This window comes from Cheilinus undulatus, linkage group 20, assembly GCF_018320785.1.
Source record: "Cheilinus undulatus linkage group 20, ASM1832078v1, whole genome shotgun sequence".
NCBI classification, from domain to species: domain Eukaryota; kingdom Metazoa; phylum Chordata; class Actinopteri; order Labriformes; family Labridae; genus Cheilinus; species Cheilinus undulatus.
In genome coordinates, this window is record NC_054884.1 from 14,442,204 (window position 1) to 14,469,932 (window position 27,729).

Sequence of the window (27,729 nt, forward strand, 5' to 3'; positions counted from 1 at the left end):
ACTTTTAAAGGCAAACTGTGTGCTGTTTTGATAACTAAGAAGTGCTTAAAGGGTTTTAATGCATTGGTTTCTCAGTAAGTAAGGCAGTATATAACACATTAACCTAACAAGTTAGTTTTCAAAGGGACCCAACCCATTTTAGATTTCCATTTTAGATCACTACATGTTGTAGATTCAGCACAGTAATGGCCTTAAACGAGTTTGAGATGTTACCTTAGTTGGAGTGAGTTTGGTGATGATCACTCAGTGATGTTATCTCCTATGCAACACATCTTCAGTTATGTACCCTGGCTTCATTGGATGTTTTTAGCTCTTTATGACAAGACACCCTCTGCTGAGACAGGCCCACCAAAGGCTGATCAGACCCGGGCGTGTGTTGCATGGAGACTGAGTGGTTAGCTAGCTGGTTAGTAGCTCCCAACGCTGTCTCCTTTTGTCTCAGCCACAGTGACTGCTCTTTTCAGCGATTGTGGCAAGTTCTTTGATGGTCGTCCTCTGGGCCTGCCCTCTGATACCCACTTCCTTCAGAGGCCTTAAAGTGGAATTTGCGATGACTTCCCAAGGGACCATGAGCTGAACAATGAAGACACGGCAGCAGGAGTTGGACCAGAGAACTAGTCTGGGCACAGGTTGGTCATGGTCTCTGATGGGAAAGTGAGTCTCTGGCTTAGGTCCTCATGCATTTCCCAGTCCCTGGCTGTATCTAAAGGGCTTGAGTCTGAAGCAGAAGCTGTTGCTATGCTGGGCAGATGGAGGCTGTTAGCTTTGGGACGGTAGGCTGGACATTTAGCAGTGGCATTTGTTGTGGCTCACTTGTGTTTAATTGCTGAGGCTTGGCATCTCAACACTTGGTTGTGCTGCCAGGTGTATCTCCCTTGGTTCAAGGAAATCCCAATGTGTTTTGCACTGAGGAAGGGCTTCCGTTTAGCCACACTACCATAAGCCCAGATCATTGGAGGGCTGCAGTAAAGGTTGTCCTTGTGGAATTTTGTCCCAGCTTCCCACAGGATCTCTGGAGCTCAGTCAGAGTGACCATCAACGCAATGATGAAGGCTGGTTTCTTCGATGTCACATTGACAAATGAATAAAATGTGTGTTTTTGGGAGGAGTCATGGGGAATGTTTTGAGCTACTACTACTATTGTGTGTCAATAGAATTTACACATATCCACGGTCCTAAAAGGAAATTAAAGAAATCCTCTTTAATACTTATTGCATGTAATCAACTGTTAATGTGCAAGTCTGTGCAACCTGTGTGTAGAGGTAGCATGTCACAGGACTGCACACAAGGCAGGAGTTAACCTACCCCTGATTATTCAGACATTTCATTACAGAGGGGCTACTCTCAGCTGAACGTTACCAGCTGCAGGGTTCATTTATTCTGACTGTAGAATGTGTGAGCAAGTGTTACAGATAAACAGTACAAAAAAGCTCTGAACTGAATCACAGGAGTGTTTGCTTTTACAGAACGTTATCTCAGATTAGTTTTATGGCCCAATCAACCTTTGCTCTTCTCTTTTCTCTTCTTACCGTTCTCTCCTCAGGTCTGTCTCAGAAATTTACAAGCTGTTACTGTATTTGCTGTCTGCCAACTCTGACACAAACATGTACCAACACATGCTCAAGCAGGCCACAGACTGTACAGTATAAAAAAAGATGGAGACGGGGCCTCCTGATCTCTTTTTGTTGTCTTTTGTTAGTTTTTTGATTGAGAGCTGGTGCTTCTGATTATTGTCTTGCTGGAAAATAAATCTTCTCCCAAGCTGTAGTTCTCTTGCAGGCTGAATAAGATTGTCCTCCAAGATTGTCCAGTGTTTTGCATATATTCATTTTACCCCCTACCTCTACATGCCTTCCAGGGACAGCTGCTAAGAAACATCCCCACTGCATGATGCTGCCACCACTGTGCTTTTTGGTGTCAGCCAAACATAGCATCTTGTGTGGTGGCCAAAAGCACCATTTTGGTGAACTCTAGCTGAGATTCCTTCACTGTATTATGGAGTCTCTCGCATCTCAGCTGCTGAAGCTTGTAACTCCTTCAGAGTAGTCACAGGCGCCTTGGTGGCCTCTTTCAAGTCTCCTTCTCGCACCGGACTCAGTTTGTGAGGATGGTCTGATCTAGGCAGATTCACACATGTGCCATATTCCTTCCATGTCTTGATGAGGGATTTAACAGAACTCCAGGGAAGTCCAGTGCCTTGAAAATTCATTTGTATTCATCCCCTGACTTGACCTTTTAATAACCTTTCCTTTGAATTGATTGGAGTTTCCTTTTGTCTTTCTGGTGTAATAGTAGCCAGGAATACTGATTAACCAGTGACTGGACCTTCCACATACAGGTGTCTTTATACTACAATCACTTGAGACACATTCTTCACTGCTTTTTTTTGGTAAAAAAAGCCAGCTTATATTGACCAAGACTGACTCATTAAAAGGGTTAAACATCCAAAGGGAAGAAAATTTCTATAGACACTGTATGGTTAAGCATCAGCTCCTGTTTTTTCAGTGAGTATTTCTTAAGTAGCTTAAACCCCGGTGAAAGTGCACAACATTAAAAAAGTTTCTGTAAATGCAACACGCAATATCTGGTTTACTTGACTGAGGTCAAAAAGTTATTTTACTTGTTTTTAGGGCAATCAGTTTGCATGATGTTTTTAAAGTAAAGGTGATTTACTGGGCTTCACTGTGCGTTTTTGCAGTCTGCAATCAGTGTGTTTAGTCTCTTTAATCTAAATGCAGAAAAGTCATAGTTAATCTTGGTGAGATAAAAGGAGTCAGGGTGACCTACCAAACACAGATAATCATCACAATACCTACTACTCATGTTTTATTTTAGGCCACTGGGTTCTATAATAGAAGTTAGATACAACTTGATTTAACTCTATATTACTGTGAGTCAAAAACATAGTTTTTTTTTCTGACCATCTTGATTGTTTAAATGTTCGAATTATTATGTAGCACCCCCTTTAAATGCTCCTTTTTCACTCCTGAAATCTGTATTACCAGCCACAACAAGCCTGAAATACATGCTCTGAGTTTGGATGTTTACCTGTGTGGAAGCTTGTAATTCATTCAGACACTAACAGTGAGAAGGTTATATTGCCCGCTCCCGTCTCTTTAAAGGTTGTACATTAACAAGTAGATGGGGAGAGGACTGGTGAGCGGCCACTCAGAGGAACAGAAGGAGCATGAGCCTGCCAAACAAACAACTCAGAGGAGAAAACAGACAACAGCTTGAGGAACTGGCTACTTTCTCTACAGCCATGTTGGATACAACTAAGTTTAATAATTGGAATTTGCATTCAAATTAAAGAGGAAGTTCTTTGATCGTTTGATTACTTTACAGCACCTCTGACGCACAGGACTGCAGAAAATAAACACTGAGGAGCTCTGTAAGACCATGGACTCTAAGATCGGCTCTGAAATATAAAACAGAGGAACTCCAGAGCTAAACAATGAGGATGAGGAGGTGGTGGTTGTGCTTGTGTACCTTTGGGATTATAATTCTTACTCCATGCCAGGGCATCCAAAGTTGTATAGATGGGACTACAATCAATGTGATCGTCCTGAATGATGATGTGTCTCCTTGGAGTCTGAAGTTTGTAGAAGGAGAAGTACTGAAGGCCATGGAGACGGATGCAGTCATCAACGAGGCACAGGGTAACACAATAAGAAACACACTTACTCTAAATATGTCTGTAGGATATGTTGGTCTAAGACTTTATAATAGACAATAACCTGAGACTGGAGAGTCAAAAGCTCTTCGGCTCAGAATATACTCTTCTTCTAATCTGTGATATGTCCTGAAAAAAAATCTAGATGTCTGACTGTGTATTTTATGGTCATTGAACACTTTTCATAACACTCAGGCTTGTTTTGCTAAAGACCTAGAGAAGTAAAGAGCGACCAAAGTTTGTCTAAAAGTATTTAGGGTTGTCATGAGTCTTTCACTTAACATTCTTAGTACCAATGTTTGAATTTTTTCCTTTATACTCATTTGGCATGCCAAAATGGTGATAGCGCTTTAGACAGCTTACAGATTTCACAGGGCAGGTGAAGCAATAACAGATAAGACATTACTTAGTCAGCTTAATGAATAATAAGATAAAGCTAATTACACCATTAGCCAATGAGAAATGGTTATCTGAAAGGCTTAGTCACTATTTAAGCTAGATTGATCCTTAGACGGAAATTCACTGATCAAATTAATTTCCAATAAATGACTGACTAAACTAATTAAGGGTTGAATTCCAGAGTAACACCCTCTTGGGATCATATACTTACATACTTAATGGATGACAATCAGGTTTAATAACAGCTAACTGACAGTGCCCTAAGCCTTCACCTTTACCTGAAACCTGTTTATGCATTGAAGATACCCGTCTCTGCTTTGTTATTGTTGATTTCTTGAGATTGAGCAACTGAAATAACATTTCAGCATAAATACGTTGATTCAAAAAAGCTGGGTCACTGTTTAGAATGTAAATTAAAACTATGCAATGATTTGCAAAAATCATAAACCCATACATAGTAGAACATAAACAAGATAACAGAAGTTGAAACTGAGAGATTTTAGCATTTTATGGAAAATATTAGCTTGTTTTGAATTTGATGGCGGGAACACATCTAAAAACAGTAGGTACGGGGCAATAAAAGGCTGGAAAAGTAAGTAGTACTAATGAAAAACAGCTGGAGAAGGATTTTACAACTAAGTGGAAACAGGTCAGTAACACGGCTGGGTATAAAAGGAGCATTTTAGAGAGGCAGAGTCTCTCAGGAGTGAAAATGGGCAGAGGCTCACCAAACCAAAATATCTGGAACTATTTCAGAAAAATGTTTCTGAACCCAAAATAAAAAAAAGCCTGAAATATCCCATCATATACAGTACATAATAGCTTTAAAAGATTCAGATAATATCAGACATCTTCGTGCGCAAGGGTCAGAGCTGAAGGTCAATATTGCCCTTAGATGGTACTGCATTAAAAACAGGCATGGGCTCAGGAACACTTCCTGTCAACACAGTTTGCTGTGCCACCCAAAAATGCTAGTTAAAGTAGAAACACCACCAAGTTCATTTAAAAAGGACTGAATCCAAAATTTTAGTCTTTTTGGAAACCACAGATGCTGTGTCAAGCAGCCTTAAGAGGAGAAGGACTACCCTGGTTGTTATCAGTGCACAGTTTAAAAGTCTGCATCTCTGATGGTATGAGGTTACATTAGTGCCTATGGCGTAGGCAGCTTACACACCTGGAAAGGCACTATCACTGCTGAAAAGTATAAAGAGGTTTCTTTTCTCCTCTTTCAGGGAAGGCTTTGACTATTTTAGCTGGACAATGAAATATATATACTGCATCCATCACAACAGCATAGCTGCAATAGAAGAGTCTGGATGCTGAACTGGCCTGCAGTCTAGACTTTTCTACATCAGATAAGAAAGGGACAACATTCCTCTTCCAAAACTCTAGCAACTGGTCTCAATGATAACAATGGCACTGTCCCTACTTTTAACCCTGACCCTAACCCTATCCTTACTCTTAACCCTAAAAATTACATGAAATTTATCAAGGAAGGACTATCTTTGGTCTAGTGGACAAAAATAAAGGAATTACCCCCAGAATTATCAAGCAAATTATATACAAAAATCATCATTTTATTTCTAAGAAATTACTTTGTAAAATACCACCTGATGACAGAGAATTGCTTTAGTATTACAAGGGTTAAGGTTAGGGTAAAATACCACCTAATTACCCTAAGAATTACCACAATAAAGCAAGGGTTGGGGTTAGTGTGATAGGGTAAAATGCCTACAAATCACAAAGAACAGCCACAATATTACAAGAATTCAGGTCAGGGTAAAATACCATCTAATTTCCAGAGAATTGCCACAACATTACAAGGGTTAGCAAAAATTACCACCTAGTTTCCAGAAATTGCCACAGTGTTGCAGGGGTTAGGGTTAAGAAAAACACCATAACCCTAACCCTTATTACAATGTTTTTTCACCTTATTCTCAAAAAAAAAAAAAAAAAAATCCCTAAATAATGACCACTTATTACTATAAAAATACAAGGTAATTAGGGCCCTCTACAATAAAGCATTACCCAACAAAACAACAATCAAGTATTGTATTGCAGTAGCCCAAAGTTTAGCTAACAGGCTTGTAGTAATATATTAAAGCCACAGCCTTGAAAAAACATAATAATGAAATGTGTTTCTCTTTTGTCTGTCTTTGTTTCCTCAACCCTACGAAGGTTTGAAGTTTAATATGACAACTAAGTTTGGTGGCTTCAACTCGATGTTTTATCATAACAGTGGCTGCGAGAGTAACGCGTGTGAAGGAGTGGACCAGCTAAAAAAATTCATGGTGAGTAGCTAAAGTTTCTGCTGACTTAAACACATGACCATGGTTGCTCTTACTCCCAAAGTCTATTTTCTCTGAGGTTAATATCTCAGGGTGGAAATCTAAAATGCTGTAGCTCGATGCAGCATGCTTGGCTACTGGCATGAATTTAGGGTGACCGACAAAAGTTGTGATTTATTACCAACTGAGAAAACAGTTGATGAAATAATGAAAGAATCTGTCTCTATTTCAAATTAGAATGACATATTTGACAGCCAATGAACAACAATAAAGTCAGACAAAATCTAATGGTAACATCGGCAATGAACTAGCATACATTGGCGTATGCTAGTAAAGGTAATGTTAGCTTAATGTTAAGTGTCTTGTAGCTGTGTACTTTTGCTAATAGTTTTACAAGATAAAAAAGAAAGGTGTACATTTTGAAGCTAATGTAATTTTGGCTAGAATTAACTTTTAAGCTAATATAGGCAATAATTGCTTGGCTGTAGTTGAAAGCTCATGCTAGCAGCAAGCTAGCAGATGAATTATCACATTGAACGTCAAATACAGTAATGAAAATTGCAAAAACATTTCCTCCCAATGACTTTCTTAAGTGAATAATTTTTTTGAAATGAATGAATCTTCAATTTAGTAAATATAGCTTCATTCTTTAAACATGTGTATGTATGATGAACCATTTTTCCCCTGTCAGAATACAAGCACCCTTGGATGTGCAGTTCTTGGACCCACCTGCACCTATGCTACTTTTCAAATTGTTGAGTAAGTCATGTTTTTTCACACTATTGCAGCCATAAAAGTACATGTCAAATAATAAAACAGGGTTTGATGTTTGTGACAGTCATAGTAACTTCATGTTCCCTCTCTGTCAGTGCTGATAAAGGTCTGAAGCTCAGCACTCCCCTCATCTCACCAGGGAGTTTTGGCTCCTCTGTTGATTTTGAAGGAAACCTTCAGCGCATTCTGCCACCTGCGCGCAAAATCTCAAATTTTATGATCCACTTCTGGAAACACAGTGACACAGTCAAGCCTAAATGGGACACAGCCTATGTGTACAAGAAAGCAGACAACACTGAGGATTGCTTTTGGTGAGTCTTTAAAGAGTAACCAACTTTTTTGGGCCCGCTGTACATTCAGGATGTTTATTATACCATCAAGTGATTAAAGCCCCTGTGAAATGTTTGTAGCAGTTACAAGTCTTGAATTATTTTCTTTAGAATCAAGAAAGTGGCTGACATAACCAAAGACACCGACTCTGTTTCTCATCATCTGGCAGCTGTTATATAGTCTATAATGTACTATCAACGCCAGCCCTTGTCTTTTAGTGCCCCATCCTCTAGGACAGGGGTGTAAAACTCAATCACAGAAGGGGCTGGATTCTGACTTAAGGGCATTTATTTTATTATCATCAAGGTTAAGTTTACATTTTGTACTGGAGGAAATCTGTGGAACTTATATTTTAGGGCCAGATATGATAATAATACGGTATGATCTTGTGGGCTGGGTGTAACTGTACCAGGGGCTGGATTTGGCCCCTGGGGCTAGGGATGTTCCAATACCATGTTTTCCTTCCTAATACGATTCCGATACCAAGGTGTTGGGTATCGGCTGAGTCCGATACCAGTCTGAACTTTCTGAACTGACTGTTAAGACTAACAAATTATTTTAGGCCTATATTTGACTCAGAACATGGCTCAGCTGTTAGAATTGTAAATGTATTGAGTCCCTGTGACCCTAAAGTTGTTTTCCTGCTGATTATTGAGTTCTACTGCTAAATATTAAAATAACAATGATACAGGAGGCTGCATAACAGGCTCTCTCTATCTCTCTGCTTTTAAATACAAACTTTAGTGCACTTTTCCAAATACAATATAAAACTTACAACTTACGTATTAAAATTGTTTACAGATATGTCCTTAATGTACACAGTTGTATAAATTATCAAGTGCATTGAACTCTGTCTTTCCTTTCTGTTATTTTATGTGGCATCGATTGATTATGGAACAACCTGCTATTGGCTGACAGACACTCAGAGAGAAACAATATAGCGGTTAGCATTCCAGGTAGCGGTAATAAATGAACATAATTTGATTAAAATGGATAAAAAGACGTTCAATATCGGGTTAACTGGTGTGGATTACATCATTAATGTCCCCAAAACACAGGCTCGCTGAAAATGCTGCCGCACAGGATTCAAAGGTATCAATAGCGTCAATGGAAAAACACTATGGCTAACAATCATATTCAGAGTAAAACTGTCATGCAGCCTCCATTCTTTATAGTTGCAGTAGGTCCCTTAGTTGTTCTTTGCTGCGCTAAAAACGGAAGCCTGTGGCAGCAACAAAGGATCTATTTCCGGTTTATAGCACTAACAGTTAGCATGGCTAAACGAAGCAAACTATAAAGTTAAACCAAACGGTATCGGATATGCATAAACTCATGTACTCGCCGATGCTGATACCTGCATTATAAGCAGTATCGGACGTATAGTCCTTGCTTTGTGCACTGGGGCACAGTCATGTTGGAACAGAAGAGGGCCTTCACTAAACTGTTGACTCAAAGTTGGAAGCATAGCATTGTCCAAAATGTCTTAGAATGCTGAAGCATTAAACCCTTTTAAGGCAAGTTTATACTGGTCTCAGAGGTCCCCAAAAAATGCCTGTGATGTTTGTTTCTGAATACACACTCCAGAATTGGATTTTGGCATGTAGCTCTGTTTCAGCCCTGCTCAGAGCAGGCTGTTTCTGTGTCTCTGGCTCTAGATGTTAATGAGCTGTCTGACTCCACCTCTGTCAGGAAATGATATTGTGCCGACAAGTTGACTATAAAGTCCACCATAGACAGCTCACTATGTAGGGATTCAAAATAGGGGTTGGGTGTGTGATTTTAAACACAGCCATGAACTCTTTTAACAGTTCACCTCAGAACATCATCCTGAGGATTTAGGATCACAGTTTGCTCTGTCTGTGTCGGACACAGCTCTAAGCTGCCCTGGAAATACCCAGCAAGGGTGCCGTGGTGGAAAAATTCATTTACTTTGTTTATGCTTTAGAATTTAAAGTTAGTGAAATATTTTTGACAAATCTCTTATTCTAAGCTGTTTGTATCCTTATTTTTTTTAGCCGTAAATTTACTTTGACATGCTGAAATTAAAATTAACATAGAATTGTTTGTTCGGTCCGTCAAGGATCATGGAGAATGATTAAACATAACCAGCTCTGTTGAATTTGGTGCTCTGTTGTTACAAAGATGGACATCAAAATCTTCTCGATGGACCTTGGTGACACAAAAAAAAAAACCCCTTAAATTACAATTTATTTTTCTTCTACAGGTATATAAATGTATTGGATGTAAGCACAGGGGAGTTTGCAAAAAATGTTTCGAGAACGAGGCTGCACAAACCAAAGGATCTGACAGAGGTTCTTGAATCACCTGAAAAAAGGACAAGCAACTGTAAGTACAAATGTAATAATGATGTCTATGCACATTTCCCCAGCACAGTGCCTGTGCATTGTTGTATAAACATAAATAAGATGGTTATTCTTTTGCTTAATTTAATAAATATATAACATTAATTACATTGGTAAAAGCATGGGATGTGTTTTGTATTGAAAGGGGAGAGAAATGTCTCCATCTTACAGGGGAAACAAATCTAAATCTTATTTGACAAATTAGGAACTATGGTACAGTTACACACTAATCACTTTATTAGGTACATCCATTCAGCGTCTCTGTAAGATAAGATTTCTTAACAACCAATCACAAGTCAGCAACATATACTCTAAGTCATGGAGACATGGTCTGCTTCAGTTCAAACCAAGAATCAGAACGGGGAGGAAAGGTGGAAGACAGAAGAAAGGAAATATTGTCTTGAACATCTTAATGGATTAGTTGCTGCCATAGTTTGCTGATGTTATATTCGTATTAATAAGAAACTGAACAGATGTATCTAATGAAGTAAGTCAATCCCAGTTTGACTTTCAGTGGCTGTTAATGAAGTTTGATTTTGGACCTTGATCCTAGACCGAAACTGGTTTTGTTGAGAGAGCTAAATAAAACATTAACCCTAAAATGTCAACTCAAGTTTGTCCTTCAGAATCACAAGGTTTAGTAAATTTGTGAACAAACATTAGCTCCATGTTTCAAGGTAATGCAGTTAATGGTGCATTTAGGTTTGGTATTAACTTAAGTTTCAAGATTAGAATTGAAGTTTACATGAAAATAAAGGTCGTGGGACAGGACACAAACCCTTACATACAGCTCTTGTGTTTTCAGTGTTCATCATGTGTGGATCACCAAAGGACGTGATCGAGGTGAAAAATGGCTCCAAAGAAGCAGACAGCAGTGATATTGTCTTCATCCTTATTGATCTTTACAAGTCAGTGCTTTTTTCTTTGATTTTTAACTCTTTCATAACCTCTCTGATTATCAGTTATCCTCACTTGTCTTTTTCATTTCTCTTTAACTAGCCTTAAAACTATTTATGTCAGGGGGTCTCAACTGGTGGGCTAGGACTTAGAAGTGGGTCGTGATTTGTTTTTGGTGGGTTGCAAACTGGGCCAGCGGAAACCAGGGTCTATATTTGATTCAGAGTAATTTTTTTACCGCTTGTAAAGGTCCTGCTTGGGGGGGAGTACTTTCCAAAGGCTGAGGAACAAAATGCAATCCCTTTCTCACTTAAATGTTGTTGACCCTTTTATGGCGTACAGTTAATGCAGTGGGCAGGCCCATTGAACTTAACCATAATTGGCCAGTCATTTTGGACACAGTGTTGCCATGCCAGGGCCTTTAAAGATCAGGATGCCAAGAAAAAAAGTGAGCTGGCTCGCTTATTTGACTATAGCAATAGTTTGAAGCTAATTTTTTTTTCTGTTTCAGTCAGCTTCAAAATCTGATCTGAGCCAGGCCAAAAACACAAAGGCTAGCACTAATACTGCTGGTCTGTTGATCATGTATTAACATCATTGAGTCATACAGGTCTCCCAGGGGAACCATTCACTGGGCCTTAAAGAAGCCCAGCCATTTATGATTTTTTTATGGTATACATAACAAATATGGAACTTTTTCTCAGAATTTGTGCTAATAAAATTGAGCTATTTTCACTGAAACTTTTGTACATATTAGTAATGCTGTAAATACAGCATCATAAGATGGCCTCTTCTTCTTTTGCTCCACAGTGACATTTACTACAACTCACCCTCAATGCCATCCATGAAGAATGTGTTAGTGCTGACGATGCCTAACACCAGAACCTACATTATCAACCCAGACCCAAAGAGCAGCAACATGGTAGGAAAGCAGGATATGGACATTTGTGGACTTTAATTTTTGCCTTCATCAGCTATTTCAAGACATTTTATGAAAATTTAACCAGTATGCTTCCTTTCACAAGTTCATTGATTTGTTTGTCTTGTCTTCTATTCATCTGAGTAACTATTTTATGGTTCCTTTTACAAGGTTTCAAACTAAAGAATAAAAGTCCAATCAGATTGGGTTACTCTGTGTGCCACTTTGAATCATCAACATGTATTCAGCGCAATGGTTTTTCTATGAGTTCTAGCATTTTTGTTTTTGTCTTTCTCTGCAGATGAATGATTACATGGCAGCGTACCATGATGCAGTGCTGCTAGTAGGAGAGAGGATAAGGGACATCTTAAAAAAAAATCCCACAGAGATACAGCACATGGAATATGTCAATGCCAATTACTTCAGAAACATAACCTTTAGTGGTAAGTGAGAAATGGAGAAGGCTGTAGAAGATGAGAGAAAAAAAAGAAAAAATTACTGTGCTTCACTGGGTTCTTGCTATTTTGAACATACTCAAACTCAAACTAATGGGCAGCGTGCCGCTACACCATGCTTAAAATCCAGTTCTCTCTACATCACGTGGCTTTGATATTATACACCTTTAATTTACAGTGCCCTGAAAAAGAATTTTCCCCCTTCCTGGTTTCTTTTTTCATATTTGTCACACCTAAATGCTTCAGATCAAAGAAATGTTAATATTAGACAAAGATAACCAGAGGAAATGCAAAATGCAGTTTTTGAACAATGATTTAATTTATTAAAAAAGACATCCAAAGCTATCTGACCCTATGAGAAAAAAAATATTTGTCCCCCTTGTTACTGTGATTAACCACATTTCTTTTAAGCTGACTTCAATTTCACTATCCTCACCCAGGCCTGATTACTGCCAGACCTGTTGAACCAAGAAATCTCTTAAATAGAACCTGTCAGATAAAGTGAAGTAGGCTAAAAGATCTCAAAAAGCAACATAACATGCCGTAGTCTAAAGAAATTCAAGAACAGATGAGAAACAATGTCCCTGACGTCTCTAAGTCTGGAGAGCGTTACAAAGCCATTTCTAAGGCTTTGGGACTCCAGCAAAACATCGTGAGAGCCATTGTCCACAAATGGAGAAAACTTTGAAAAGTGAGGAACCTTCCCAGGAGTGGCTGTCCAGAAATTACTCAAAAAGCGCATCAACGACTCATCCAGAGTTCACAAGAACCCAGAACAACATCTAGAGACCTGCAGGCCTAAGGTCAGTGTTCATGAATTAACACTAAGAGATAAACTGGACAGTGTCATCAGTGTCATGGACAAAAGCTGAACCTTTAGAAGGTGTGCATCCCATTACATCTAGTGTGAAACTAGCACATCACACCAACAGTCAAACATAGTGGCGGTAGTGTGAAGGTCTGTGACTGATTTGCTGCTTCAGGACCTGGATGACCTGTCATTATTGATGGAACCATGAATTCTGCTCTCTACCAGAAAATCCTGAAAGAGAATGTCTGGCCATGGCTGGTTATGCAGCAGAGCAATGATCCAAAATACATTGGCAAGTCCACCTCTGAATGGCTTGCAACAAAATGAAGGTTTTGGAGTGGTCTATTCAAAGTCTAGACTTCAATCTGATTGACATGCTGTGGTAGAGACCCCAGGCAGACAGTTTATGTTTAGAAACCCTTCAATGTGGCTGAATTGAAAGAATTCTGCAAAGAGGAGTGGGCAAAAATTCCTCCACAGCCATGTGAAAGACTCATATTCAGCTATTGCAAACGCTTGCTTGTGGTTGTTGCTGCCAGGAATGGCACAACCAGTTATCAGGGTCAGGGGGCATTTACTTTTCCTCATAAGCCAGATAGGTTTGAATGTTTATTTCCCTACAGAAATTAAAACCTAATCTATGTACTGAATTTTGTATTTACCAGGGTTGTTTTTGTCTAATATCAAAATTTATTCGAATATGCATACAAATATGTGAAAAAGAAAACAGGAAGGGGGAAAATATTTTTTCACAGCACTTTAGCTGCTAAATGCAATGCAGTATTTTTGTTGCAGATGTTAGGGCAGGATTGTGTGTTTTTTTAATGATTTGTATGATATTTGTGCCATCATACATATTCTAAAAGAATCTGTTCATTTTACATACAATTTCTAAAATTTTACAAACTTAACTGATAGTTTTTAAGAAAACGACTGAAGTTCAGTATTAATATTTTAAGATGGTATATTTCATCGTATAGAAAATTAAAAGTTTTTTGTGGACTTGAGTTACCAGATTCTTTAAAACCCTTCCTGACATGGCTTCTGACTTGGAAAATTGCTGAAAAGCCATTCAAAAATCCTATTCAGTCTCATAAAAACACAATCAGCTAAACAACGCTCTAATGTAAGATGATTATAATTGAATTAAAACCCCTAACAGGCCGGTAACTTCCACATCAAACACAGCTGAGATGATTTTAGAGGCTCTGACAGCAGGTCTGGGTGTTGACATTGGTGACTATTTGTGTATGAGGCCTAACAGATGGAAGCTGTCAGCTGTTATCTCTTATTAGTGTGTTCACTGACAGGACAAAGAGATGAGGTGTTACAGCCTGCAGACTGTAGCTGGAAGAAATGTGAGTCTTTGGGTGTGAGAGGAAGACATTCAAAAGAGAAGCTGATCCTGTTTTTTATAGGACCTGTTAGGGTCTTTTAAAACTGAGTTCCTTTTATATAGCATTTGGAGGCAACAAAGTGTTAGAATGGGGCAGATCAGACAACATGAATTTAGCAAGATTTTGCCCAGATTTTGTCGTCAGAGCCCATCGTCAAAAATCTGGGCCTAGCTATGATAGTCAGGAATGATGCTCTTGTTGCATGACCTAATTTTCGATGTGTCCAGGACTCCATGATTTGCATGCCAGAACTTTTTCTAGCATCTTTGACACACTGACCTGAAGTCATCAACATTCATTCTGAGACAGAAATCCACCTGACAGCCATTATTAGTAGCCTACATATATTCAACCAGGAGTATGAGCAATTAGCTAGCATGTTAAACACATAAGCTTATCAGTCCATTCTTGATAAAAGCTGCAGATTTCCAGTGTAATTTTCCTGCCTGAGAATCAAAACAAAAGACCATTTCCTGTCAGTGTTTTTCACTAATCATGACACAGCATGCTAACATCAAACCCAGTGATGGACCACATGACCCAGAAACATAAAGCTAAAATTGTGGCTAGCAGCGGTATTTTCACCCCTTCAAGTGCTAGGCCTCATGCAGTTGCCTGCCTTTTCCTTAACCTGTCCATGTTTTTTTGTTTTTCTGATTCTGTGCAGGACGTGCTGGAACCTACAAACTAGACGAGTATGGAGACAGAGACGTGAACCTCTCAGTAATTTACACTGACATTAATAACAAGGTATTTTTTGTCATTTTGTGGTAAGAATTCTACATTTTGTCAGCAATATTTCAACAGATCTTAAAAGTAAACCCCCCTTTTCTGGATCTCTTGCTATTGCTTTTTTTAATGCTGAAAAGTAAAAATTTCCCTCCTATGCCATCCTCAGTATCAACTTCTATACACTTTTAACACTGAGCACAACTATACTGAGCTGAAAGAGATGAACTCTTCATTCCTCTGGGGAAGAAGACTCCCTAACTCCTCTCCAGCCAAAGGTACTGAACACATGCATGCACACAGACTCAAGTAGAGCCTGATGGTGCCAGCTGCCTGTCAGAATAATCAATACATTTTTTTCTCATTTTGCTCATGGCCAACATGCAGGTGTGCAAAGACATATAGCACATCCCTTAGGTCAGTGGTTCCCAGCCTTACTAACGTAATAGACCTACATACACTTTTTCTTGATAAAATATGTATGCATGTAAAAAAATAAATAATGAAAAAAAAAAAAAAAAAAAAAAAAAAAAAAAATATATATATATATATATATATATACAGTGCTTAACAAATTTATTAGACCACCTGTCATAAAAACAAGAAAACATAAATATTTTAGAAGTCTTTCAAAAACTCGTGTAAAACTAAAAATGTTATTGTTATTTGGCAAATAAACTGAAACAACTAAATAGCCCTTTTTCACACATAATAACCAAAAAACTTTATATTTTGTATGGCCTCCTTTGGCCTTGATAACAGCTTGCGTTCTTGCTGGCATTTTTTTTATGTACTGCTCCACAGTCTCTTTTATTATTGAATTCCAAATAGTTTCTAGCTGTTCCCACAGACTTGCTTTAGATGAAAGTTTTGTGTGATCAGTCGTTGAATCTACTAAATCCCAAATTTGTTCAATAGGATTCAAATCCGGACTTTGACTTGGCCAGTCCATCAGTTCCAGTACTCCAGATTCCTTTTCTTGGTCAAATAGTCTCTGCACAGTTTTGAAGTATGCTTGGGGTCATTGTCTTGTTGGTATATGAACCCACGACCAATCAGATTGAGTCCAGAAGGGATTCCATGATGCACTAAGATGTTGTGCTGATATTCTTGTTCATGATACCGTTGATTTTCACTAATTTGCCCACGCTGTATCCACAAATGGAACCCCATACCATAATGGAATCTCCACTGTTTGTCACTGTGGGTGCAATGCATCTAGCATCAAAACGTTCTCCAGCTTTTCTGTGGACATAAACACGACGATGCTGACCCAAGAGTTCAAACTTGGACTCGTCCATCCAGAGTACCTTCTTCCAGTCATCAACAGTCCAGTGTTTGTGCTCCCTGGCAAATCTGAGGGATTTCTGGATGTTTGCAGGCCTCAATAATGGCTTCTTAGCAGCTATTCTTCCCTTTAAGCCTTGTTCCGTCAGTCGTCTGCTTATGGTCATTCTGGAGACTTTCTCAGACTCTGATCTAGAAGCATTCATCTCTGCCTGAAGATCAGCAGTGGTCTTCCTTCTGTCTCTAGTAATTCAAATCTTGAGGTGTCTGACATCTGCTTCAGTTAACTTTCCTGCCTCTTCCTTGGCGCATTTTGTAAGTACCAGTCTCGGCAGTTGACTCCAAAGCATACTTGACCACACTGTGAGAACACTTTATGTCTTTCCCTCTTTGTCTCAGAGATCATCCAGCATTATGAAGTGTTTTAGTGCGGACTCTTTCATTTTCAGAGAGCTCTCCAGGTTTTACCATTTTGAACAGGAATGAGGAATTTCAAACTGAATTCACCTTTTTATACCCAAATTTGAGCTGGCTCACTGGGTTTCTCTGAGAGGTCAGAAATGAATCAAGCATAACATTCAACCACTAAAACTAATTTTTCTGTTCAGGAATGCAAGTAAATAACTACAATTTGACATGTTGAACAAGAAATAATAATGTGCTTTACTATGTTTTCGTTTTTTTTGTAAATCCATAAATTTGAAAATTCATGGATAACAATAATAATAATATTTTAGCATTAAAAATATCATTTGGGTTAAAGAGCTTCTACATATTGGTGTATTAACCATTACAGAAACATAAACAATGATTTTGGTAATTACCAATTCTGTTAATTTAGGGCAGCTGTGGCATAAACCTTACTTTGGGTGGTGGTCTAATAAATTTGTTATGCACTGTATATGTTTATATGTGTATATATATATATATATATATGGTCCTGTAAATTTACAAGAAAACCCCTTCAAAATTCTCAAATTATTAATTTATGACAAAAAATTTGAATTTTGAAGGTTCTGGAGGTTTCTTGTAAATTCAGTGCTTTACACTGGGTTAGAGTTGTAAATTTCTGATTTAAAAAACTTGACATTTTTGAGTTTCTAGCATCAAATTTTGAGACTTCTTAAGTTTGGAAATGTCAAGCTTTTTTCTTTGAGATTGGCCCTAATATTGCTTGCTACATGATGCTCCTTGGGTTAGCCAAGAACTATTCTTTGACTTTCCTGGTAGCAAAGGGCTAAAAAAACATGCAGTAAAAGCTTCAGGCTAGAATGGAGAAGGCTGTGGTGTTGTAGCTTTGCCAGCAGCAATATGATCAGCATTGGTGTAGCAACGATCAGAGAGAAGAAGTCATATTTGAATGGACAGCCTTGTTGAAGGGCTGAGCTGTGATTGGTTGTGAGTGGAGGAGACGTTAATTCAGTCAGCTAATCGCTGCTGGGTGGATGACTTCTGTGTCCTTCCTGAACTAATGCTTAGCTTAATTAAAAACACAACTAGTAAAACAAAAACTCAATCTATGATAGGTTTTTATCCTCAAAGGAGGAAGGTGCTCCGAAGCTTTGGGCACAAAGAAGGGAGGTAAATGTGAGGTGGGTGTTGTGTTCCTAAAGGCAGTAACTTAGTGACCTCTGTCACAGTCAGACAATGTTTTACATTATACAATATTTGTAAAGAGCTTAGCTATCTGTATTGCATACTTGTATCCAGCTGTCATACAGGCTATAACATCATGTAGTTCACTGAGTTGAATCATAAACTTGGACAGTGGTTTGCACATACTATGTTGTGTTTTGTGTTGCATATCTGGCACTGCTAGTTCACCTGTGTCGTCTGCCACCTGGTGCATTTACATCAAGCAGTGAGCTTCTTATTGAAAAACATTAGGCCATGTCAGCTTCTGAAGCTTTCTGTATTCTTAATCTAGCTCTTTCACCAACTTGTGTCCATCGCTTGCGATTGCAGCCTATTTGTTCTGTCATCACTGCATACAAAGGTTACAAAAGTTTTGGGTTTTTCGTTAGTTTTTATTTTTATTTCATTTTTACCTTTTGTTTTACATCTTAACTGAGTCTTCACAAGTGTTTCCTGCTGGATTTTTTGTTTAGTTTTGTTTTTATTTTGCAAAAATACTTCGTTTTAGGTTAGTTTGTATTAGTTTTATTATTTTTGATAATATCCAAAACCTGTCAAGGGCAAGACCCAAAATGACTCTTTCAATTTGATGTTTGTCTACAACTTAAGACCAAAAGATACTATTGTTGAAGTCTTCTCCAATCAAACCAGGGGATTTTAATCTCTCCAGGCTTGGGCATACATGTCTACATACAGTATGCTGTTATCAAAGGCTAAAACTAAGGAGATTTTGTCTTTAATATAATTAAATTTTAGTTAGTTTGTAAGCACAGAATTAAGTTTTACTTAGTTTTGGGGTTTTTTTTTCAGGGTATCCGTGGGGTCTTGAAAAGTATTAGAAGGTGATAAATCAATTTTGGGAAAATTAAGACCCTTAAAAAGTATTTAAAAAGTCTTATCACAACTTTATAAAGTCTTAAATTTTGAAAGTATTTTTTCTGAATTAGCTGTCCAAGAGTTTGAGTCCCAAAAATATCATAAAAGTGTGTGAATTTATTCATTTTTATTAAAAAACAAAGATGAACAGGTACATAAAAAACTAGGCTATTGTGGGTGCGTTCGTAAATTGTCTCTGAGAGCACCAGAGTGAGATATATCACTGGTGTAAATGGTTACAGCTTGAAGTGGCGGTGAGGTATTAAAAAATATTGAGAAGGTCTTGAAAAAGTCTTAAAAAGATATTAAAATTAACTTAAAGATTCCTGCATTTATCCTGTTTTTATAGCTTAGTGTTTATTTAGTTTCAGTTAACTTAAATGATTTTTACATTTTGTTATTTGTTAATTATAATAGCCTTGCTGCATACTGCCAAAAAGCAGCCTGGCCTGGCCCCTGAATTCTCCCAGTTCTCCAGATTAGCCACTCTGGGCCTGGTAACTTCACATTTAAATGTCTTGTAATGCTTCATGTAGCCTTTTCCAGAATGCATGGTAACAATTTGCATCTTGATTTCCACATCTTTATTTATAATGGAAATTTTGAGTAGGTGTAATGAAATACCTTGTCACATCCTTCCAATAAAACCCCATCCATTTATGTGAGCTGGTACGTTTCTGTTGATATCGCTCCATAGTATTGCCCATTCTTCCTTTGATATCACTGCAAATCACCACCTTTTCTTCAACATGAGATCCTGAGCATACATTATTTGTTTGCTTTAATACTGTGCATACATACCTTCCAGAAAGTCAGATTTATTTTATTGTGTTCCTAACTACAGGCCTGGCTTTTCACGACATCCTCGTCATCGTGTTGGCCGTTACAGTAGTTGTGGTTGCCACCATAGCCTTCATTTTCTACAGGTGAGTAACTAAATGGATTCAGTGCATAAAATCTCTGATATTAGGATTAGGGTCAGTTAGATACACATGATTGTCGCTCAGTGAGGAGGTGAAGTGTACTTGGGCAAAACACTGAGCCCTGTAATGCTCCCAGAGGTGAGTTAATTATTAGCTTATTCTGAAGAGCACTTAACTCAACATCATCTGCCATCAGCATCAGCATGACATGTAACATGAAAGCTTTGAATGGACTAGAGGAGGGCCACATTCATTTACCATTTAAACCAGTAAAGTTAAGAGGCTATTACATTACTCCCACAGTCGTCTAAAACCCATGACATTATTACATTATGAAAACGCAGTACTACTCCAGTGTGATGGTGTGTTCAGTACTAAACTGTATTAAAATGAATGACCTATGGAGTTCATGCCATTAATAGGAAATGTTAAAGGTTTCACTTTTTTTTTTTTTTTGCTTATCCCAGCATCCCAGCTAAACTCTTCACCATTGCTGTTGGCTTTCAGTACAACTAAACCATCTGTAGCTACAGCCTTCATGCCCTTCAAATGACACTGATTGGTCAGATCTATTTTCAGGCCTGGCACAATTGTTTCAGACTGGAGCTTTGCAAGATGGATTTACCTGATGGCAAGACATGGAATCTGGCTGTGTCTGTCAGTATGTCTCTCCATCCGCTTTGCAAGGTTAGGTTAATAGAGTTGTGACTGAAAGAATTACTGTGTGCATGGTACTGTGTAATTATACAGGCAAATTTGATTGCCAGATAAAAAGTACTGAGCACATAAGTACTGTCAATCAAATTAAACTGTAATGAAGCACCTTAAACTTTAAATAATTCAATCAATTGTGGGTCAGCCAGTCATACTCCTCCATCCAAAATAGCTGTGGTAAGATCATCCACACTTTGAGGTGAAAAACTTAATTCAATGCTGAAATCTGTGTTGAAACAGTCATTTTGAAAAGGCTAGACAAAATATGTTCAGTATAGATTGGTCTTACTCAAATGAGATTGGCATCTTTATCAGCAGAGGGAAAAGTGAGCAGCGCATCCCTAGTTTAGGCTATTTGGGCATCATGTTAACATTTTTAGACCTTTATTTTTCTATCTGTAGATGAATATTGATAAAATACAGTAATGATGCCTGCAGGATAAAAAAAAATCAGTTCCAAGGGAATCAAAGCAAATATAACTGAATCTCTTTAATTAATCAGACTAGATGAGATCCAAATTTTGTATTTAAAGTTAAAAATGATTAAGCATGTCATGTTAATACTTCAGATGGTGCTTTGTGTTTGTGCAGCCAGAACAGGAGAGATCGTAAAGTCAGAAAGCGGTGGTCCTACATCCCCTCACACTTCATCACACTGCTGGAGAACAACGAACACAACGTCATCTCCCTAAAGGTAACACAATCTCTCAAAACGTGACATTTTTTTTATCGGCCCCCCAAGTAAAACTTACAGCAGTGTTAACATGACTTTGAACACGAATTTCGCTTCAGAACTCATTAAAAAAAGCATATTTAAACTGTTGTTTTTCTTCTACCATCAGATTGAAGACACAAAGAAAAAGAATTTCACAATCCGCCGAGCTCTCTACGACAAAAAGGTAGTCAGACTCCAACATATGAGCATGTTTGCTGTGTCGATGCTGGTGAGACTGACGCTGCTCTGACTTTCTCAGATTGTGATCCTGAAGGAGCTGAAGCAATCAGACGGGAACTTCAGCGAGACCCAGAGCATCGAGCTGAACGCAGTAAGACGCACATACACATACACAAAGGAGGCGGCTTGTGTAAAAAATAAAGAATCAGCTGATTTGATGTCTGTGTTGTTCTGGCCTGCATGTTAATATTTTTCTACCAACTTCTTGAAGAGCTATTGTTTCTTAACCTTTACTCTTCTTCTTCTCTTCTTCTCCCTGCAGCTCCTGCGGATCGATTATTACAACCTTACAAAGTTTTACGGCACAGTGAAGTTCGATCAGGGCGTGTTTGGAGTGTTTGAATATGGAGAGAGGGGGTCACTCAGGGTAAGTATTTAGGTTTAAATGTTCCCTTTGCATACACACAATTACCAGTGAATAAAGAATTCTTATTGATTTTTATTAGTTCTGCCATGCATTATATAATTTATGCACCCAAAAAACAGACATAGAAGACACCATGGAAATGAGTCAGCATTATAGCCTTAAAGACCAATTACAGACATAAAAATAACAAACTTATCAATAATTGTAAGGTAACTTAAAGTTCTGTGTTCTGTTGCAACAGCTATGTATAATAGGATTCAGCAGATTTATCCTCAGAGCACATAAAGTATTATTTAAGTGCTATTAGAGAAATTATTATAATATCTTAATAGGGGCATATCTTAATAGTCAAAACATTGATACATATACATTGAAAATGTCCAATTATTGGTACAAGTGCTTGTATTCCCAATCTTTTCTTCTAGTATGTCCTGAATGACAAGATCTCATACCCAGAGGAGACCTTCATGGACTGGGAGTTCAAGATCTCCGTCATGTTTGACATTGCCAAGGTGAGACAAAAACAACATCATGTGTTTCTGAAGTCAGAAGTTTTTTTTTGTACCTGTGATGTGATAAGACAAGGAGTACTTGTTAAGTTATTTAAAGGTATGACTCTTATTCTGAGTTCCACATCAAGGCACTGCTAACATGTTATATCATCAAAAACAGCTCAAAATTTCGTGGTATACATTTGCAGTATCTTTCATATTAGAAAGATAAGATTTTTATAAGTGACTGGAAGGCTTTCTCAGAGAAGTTTCTTTCGTGCTTCTTTTATGTTCATAAATTGACACAAATATTGAGTTACTTGGAGAAATGGACTTGAACTGAAATTAAAGCACCCATGTGGTAGAAATTTTAGAAAATTATGCCAAATTTGATCATTCTTCACATATAATACGCGGATTTCTTTGATATGTCTGCATTCATTTTAAATTGACCACTCCTATATTAAATAGATTTTTTAACCCTTGCTTATTTCCAGGACAGCAAAATCCTTTATTTTTGTAGTTTTAACAGCCCATTTTATGTCACACTGGTCACCATGACAAACACAAAATATTTATTGGCACTGGAAACATAGAATAGTGTGTCAAAGAAACAGATTTTTCTTTTTTTGGCAGGTAACATAAAGTTTTCTGGCTGCTTTCTGGGGTTTAAAAATGTCTTTTTACTAGTCATTTTAATAATAAACCTTCAACTACAAAAGATATAATACTTTCTCTTCTTTATCCTCTGTGGGACATGAGGCTTTCTCACTGTAGTTTCCTTAATATTAATGTTTTATAGGATGGTGTCGTTAATGACATGCCCGACCTCCAGTCCTAAAGGGCCAGTGTTCTGGCTTTTATTTGGCTTCTCACCTAAGATCAATCTAGTAAGGGTGAATATACTACACAGCAGAATCATCAGTATTAATTCAGCTCCCATAGTGTTACATTTTTTCCAAGTTTATGAAATTCTCACAGGTTCTGAGTTAGACTTACACTTTTGAAAGTGTTTTAATTTAAACCCCTCTGCAGTGTTAGCCGTCAACACTCACAGGGTTGTTATTTTCTTACACATTGCAGTGCACTTTAAAACAATGTATTATTTTCTTTCTCTATGGGTGTAAATTTGAAGAATGTTTTAATCACTGACACTTTAAATACTTTAAGTTGGCTATCCCTTTTTGGAACACTTGCGGCACAGTCACATGTCTGGAAGTTACATTACCCAGACTGTAAGTGGGAAGTGGCTAACTCAGTGGATAACTTTACTCATGGTGCAGAAATGTGTAATTTCAAAAACAGCAAAAATACAGGGATCTCTGTACAACAGGCAAAATTTAAACACATCTCAAACACTCTGCCTAAGGGCATGTTGGGAAATTCAGCTCCAATTTGAATTGGCAGTGGGTAGAGTTTAGATCAACTGAATCTCTACAGAGTGGGACTAAAACTGATGATTAACACTGTCAAGTAACTCCAACACTGAAAGTTATTCAACTCAGAATAGTGTTAAAATAGCAATTTGGAGGTTAAAATCAACTCTGAAATGTTTAACACTGAGATTTTAACACTCCAGTTGTTGCTGTGTTGGGACTTTAGTCCCCCCATCATAGCTTTCGAGCTCTTAGAAGAATGCAAGCCTCTCCACCACAACAAGGTCACAACACAGGGCGAAGTCAAAACTGTGCACTTTATCTGAATTGTATCTGATGGATGAATCAGAATAACACCTATAATTTCTTTTTATTTGGTCACATTAAACAAAGCTGTAAAGCTGAGGGGATTTTACGTATAACATTTGACTTACTTTCAATGTACTTTACATGTGATGGCACTTTAATGACAAAATATCCAAGTTATTCATGTACCATCAAATGAATCTGATGTCTTTGCCCCAACAGTAACAACACAATTCATTTAGCACAGTAAGGTCAGTAGCTGTGATTGTTATACTTTTTATTTATTAAAATATTGCAGACTCTGTACTAATACACCTGTACTAATGTTTGCCTTGGTTCCCTATAGCAGCCAGTAGAGGTCAGTGACAATCACGAAAGACTTACTGCCACAGGTGATCTTAGACCCTTTAAGGGTGCTGAGTCAGCGCTAGATGTCATCTCAGCACCTCTGAGTAAAACTAACAAGAACTCATACGCCTACAGATTTTTTAAATTTAACAGAAACTTTGAAAATATCTATTTTTAAAACTTTCATACATTGCCAGGCATTCAGACTCTGCAAATAGCATAATGAAAATGGATTAGATTTTGGCCCACCGAGCAGAGTTCTTTTTATTCTGCATGGCTTACTATTATGCAAACATAATTTGATGAAAATAGAGTCTATAGAAATAGATTACTTTTGCAAAAACTTCATACATCTTTCATTTCACTACCAAATAATCTGTGGTTTGAAAACCCTGTTACTAAATATTATGGTTATTCTCATATCACTGGCACTGGGCCTAAACCTCCTGTCTCCAGCTTGTGATTTCATTTTATTTTCTTATAAGTCAGTGCTAGTGTTAACCCTTTACATCCGTCAGTGGGTTTTACAATTTCAAACCATTAAAAAGATGCTGACCATGACTTTCAGTGTTAAGTGCCCCCCCCCCCCCAAAAAAAAGTGGTGATATTGGAGAAAGGCATTAATGGTGCGACAGCAACAGTATATTAGATAACGTTTCTTATTGTTCAGTGAAATTTGATTTTTAGTAATGGGTTGAACTCTTGCAAAGGACTCTACGTGTTGCAGTCTTTAGGAGTAACGTTCCCCTAAATGTCTAAAACTTACATTGTTAATCTCTCTCCTCTCCTCTGTCTCTGCTGAATGCAGGGCATGTCATACCTCCATGCCAGTGACATCCAGGTTCACGGCCGCCTCAAGTCCACAAACTGTGTGGTGGATAATCGTATGGTGGTGAAGATCACAGATTTTGGCTGCAACAGCTTCCTCAGCCAAGGCAAAGGTAAAACCACAGAAGCCAGAGAGAGCCTATTCAGAGTTTCAGTCATGTGTTCTTGTCTATTCTGTGATTTTCAACATTTTTGAACTATGTCTGCCCTTTTTCCTCAGACCTATGGACAGCTCCAGAGCACCTGAGGAAGCAGGGCACCTCTCAGAAAGGAGACGTGTACAGCTTCGCCATCATCTCTCATGAGATCATCCTCAGAAAGAACACTTTTTACACAGAGTGCTGCCCTGACAGAGCAGGTGTGACACATTAACATGACTGTTGAAAGATAAACCCAGGGTGGTTTGTAAAGTCTGAAGGCCCCAAGTGGAAACTGATGAGGCCCTTCCCATTTCGCTAAAAACAATCATTGCAAGTGAAGGAATAATTTTGAAGAAGATTTTTACAGGATACCAAAATACCCCTCAAAAGAGCATCAAAACTCAAACTGACCACGTCTAAATATTCAAACATGCATCTAATTAAGGTGGAACTTGTAAAATATATGTTCTCACTATTGGGGCAATATTCTTCTGTCAAAAATCAGATTTTTTCAAACTTTATGATACTGTTTTACTTGACAGTAATCCACCAAGTCATAGTTTCAATATGTCTGTAGCATAGACTGTAGAAAGAATTGGACCAACCCTGTGTGACGTCAGTCGTCTGCTTACGATAGGCAGACTCAAACGGCTTTGGAAGGCAATCCGTGGAGGCTTCCATATTGAAATCGTGGTCTCAGCTGAACTTAACGCCCGCCAACTAAGCCCAACTTCCTGTCAGCCTGCTAGCTAGCATTCAGAAATGGAGCCTCTGCCTGCAGAGCTATCTGTCAATCAAATGAGATGCGCCAATCAGCTTTCATCTTAAATATAAACCAAACGATCATGGTACAAAAAAATTCACCCCCCATACAGTGGGAGCACAATAAGACACTAGCTAATTAGACACGTTTGGTGTTTTGAACCAGGCTGTAAACCAGTTTATTTCGTGCTTCAAAACCGGCTATTTAACATGTGTGCAGATGGAACTTCCAGTGTTCCTGCAGCCAGCCTCTAGTGGACAGTCGTGGTATAGCAATTTTTTGCACTTCTGCATTGACTTCATTTTTCAGGAGGTTGCTCCTTGGTCTGTAGTCGTGCTTCCCAAAGTGTGGGCTGTAGCCCCCTGGTGGGCCTTGTAGGTACTGCAGGTGGGCCCTGAGAGTTAACTTAAAATAAATAAAACCCATAATCATAATTCTTAAGATTAAAATTCATGTTTTAAATGATCATTAGAAAATTACAAGTTAAGATATTTCTTTAAATTCCAACAGAAAGAATCTAGCTAGAAGATTAACTCACATGTCACGTTATCGTTTATGTTAATCAATGTATAGAACCGATGTCATGGTTTAACTGGTGTTGAATTTACTGGTGACACTCCATTAAACATTCCACTACATTGCTGGCTTCCCTGTTACAGAATTTATCAGAGCCTTTGGAGGCATGTCTGAGCTTGTTTCTTTTTCTTTTTTTTTTTTTTTTTTTTTTTTTTTACAAATCTTAGGATGCATCTGAAGAAGTAACCTATCAAGAGTTTGTTTATGTTCAAAGCCAATGTAATAAGTAATAATTGTACGCTGTGTTTGTGTTTGCTTACAGAGAAGCTCTCCAGAGTCATCTCGTCCTACTTCAGACCGGATCTGAACTTGGAGACGGCATCAGAGAGAGAGTCAGAGGTGAGCTAATAGCAGCTGTGTGGACACTTTAGTTGCGATCTAATGTGTCCTAAAATGTTTGTTTACTTTCTGCCTCTTAGGTGTACATGTTGATCAAAAGCTGTTGGGATGAAGATCCAGAAAAAAGACCCGACTTTAAGAAAATAGAGAACTGTCTTGGGAAGATCATTAGGTAAAAACTGTCTTTGTGCTCACGTCATTATCAGATGTGTGGTCTACAATTCTAATCTGGTGTAGCCTGAAGAAACTTCACATTTCTGTTAATTTTTTGTTGTATGCATGCCATAATTCTTCTCTCCTTCTCTTGTGCATCAGTAAAATCCATAACCAGGACAATGAGAGCTACATGGACAACATGATCAAACGTCTGCAGAGCTATTCCAAAAGCCTTGAGCACCTGGTGGAGGAGAGGACGGTACTCTACAAATCTGAGAGGGACAGAGCAGACCGCCTCAACTTCATGCTGCTTCCTCGGTCTGTTAATGCTCAAATGAGCACACCATACTTAAACACTAGCCTTAAGATATGTTCACCAAAACCATACATCACATGTATCTTTGTGCAGAATAAGTTTTGATTTATGGAAAATATTCTGAAAATCTGCTGAAAAGTGCCTCACTTAGCAGGATGATGCCACAAGAGTATTGGTAAAAGGATCACACCTAGGTTTTCAAGGTTCTGGGTGGAACATAGTAGCTTTATAGGAGTATGTATATGTATAGGAGTATCATGAATACAAATGTTAGTACTAGAAGTATTACAATTAACAA

General features: G+C 38.1%; 1 protein-coding gene across 2 annotated transcripts in view; it reads left to right on the forward strand.

The window, feature by feature from the left end:
- The first annotated feature begins 3,192 nt into the window (after positions 1-3,192).
- gucy2cb (guanylate cyclase 2Cb) overlaps positions 3,193-27,729 on the forward strand; it is a 29,280-nt gene continuing 4,743 nt past the window's right edge. Inside the window, exons 1-22 of one of the 2 annotated variants that reach the window (XM_041815780.1) lie at positions 3,193-3,659; positions 6,251-6,363; positions 7,052-7,119; positions 7,230-7,445; positions 9,689-9,810; positions 10,633-10,735; positions 11,535-11,646; positions 11,945-12,086; positions 14,974-15,056; positions 15,205-15,313; positions 19,678-19,759; positions 20,336-20,443; positions 21,062-21,164; positions 21,313-21,369; positions 21,445-21,516; positions 21,688-21,792; positions 22,218-22,304; positions 25,122-25,254; positions 25,362-25,499; positions 26,883-26,959; positions 27,040-27,131; positions 27,275-27,433. In XM_041815780.1, the coding sequence (XP_041671714.1) occupies positions 3,455-3,659; positions 6,251-6,363; positions 7,052-7,119; positions 7,230-7,445; positions 9,689-9,810; positions 10,633-10,735; positions 11,535-11,646; positions 11,945-12,086; positions 14,974-15,056; positions 15,205-15,313; positions 19,678-19,759; positions 20,336-20,443; positions 21,062-21,164; positions 21,313-21,369; positions 21,445-21,516; positions 21,688-21,792; positions 22,218-22,304; positions 25,122-25,254; positions 25,362-25,499; positions 26,883-26,959; positions 27,040-27,131; positions 27,275-27,433 (2,486 nt within the window). In that variant the 5' untranslated portion in view covers positions 3,193-3,454. The remainder of the gene's footprint in view (positions 3,660-6,250; positions 6,364-7,051; positions 7,120-7,229; positions 7,446-9,688; positions 9,811-10,632; positions 10,736-11,534; positions 11,647-11,944; positions 12,087-14,973; positions 15,057-15,204; positions 15,314-19,677; positions 19,760-20,335; positions 20,444-21,061; positions 21,165-21,312; positions 21,370-21,444; positions 21,517-21,687; positions 21,793-22,217; positions 22,305-25,121; positions 25,255-25,361; positions 25,500-26,882; positions 26,960-27,039; positions 27,132-27,274; positions 27,434-27,729) is intronic. The other variant, XM_041815781.1, reaches the window with a different exon arrangement.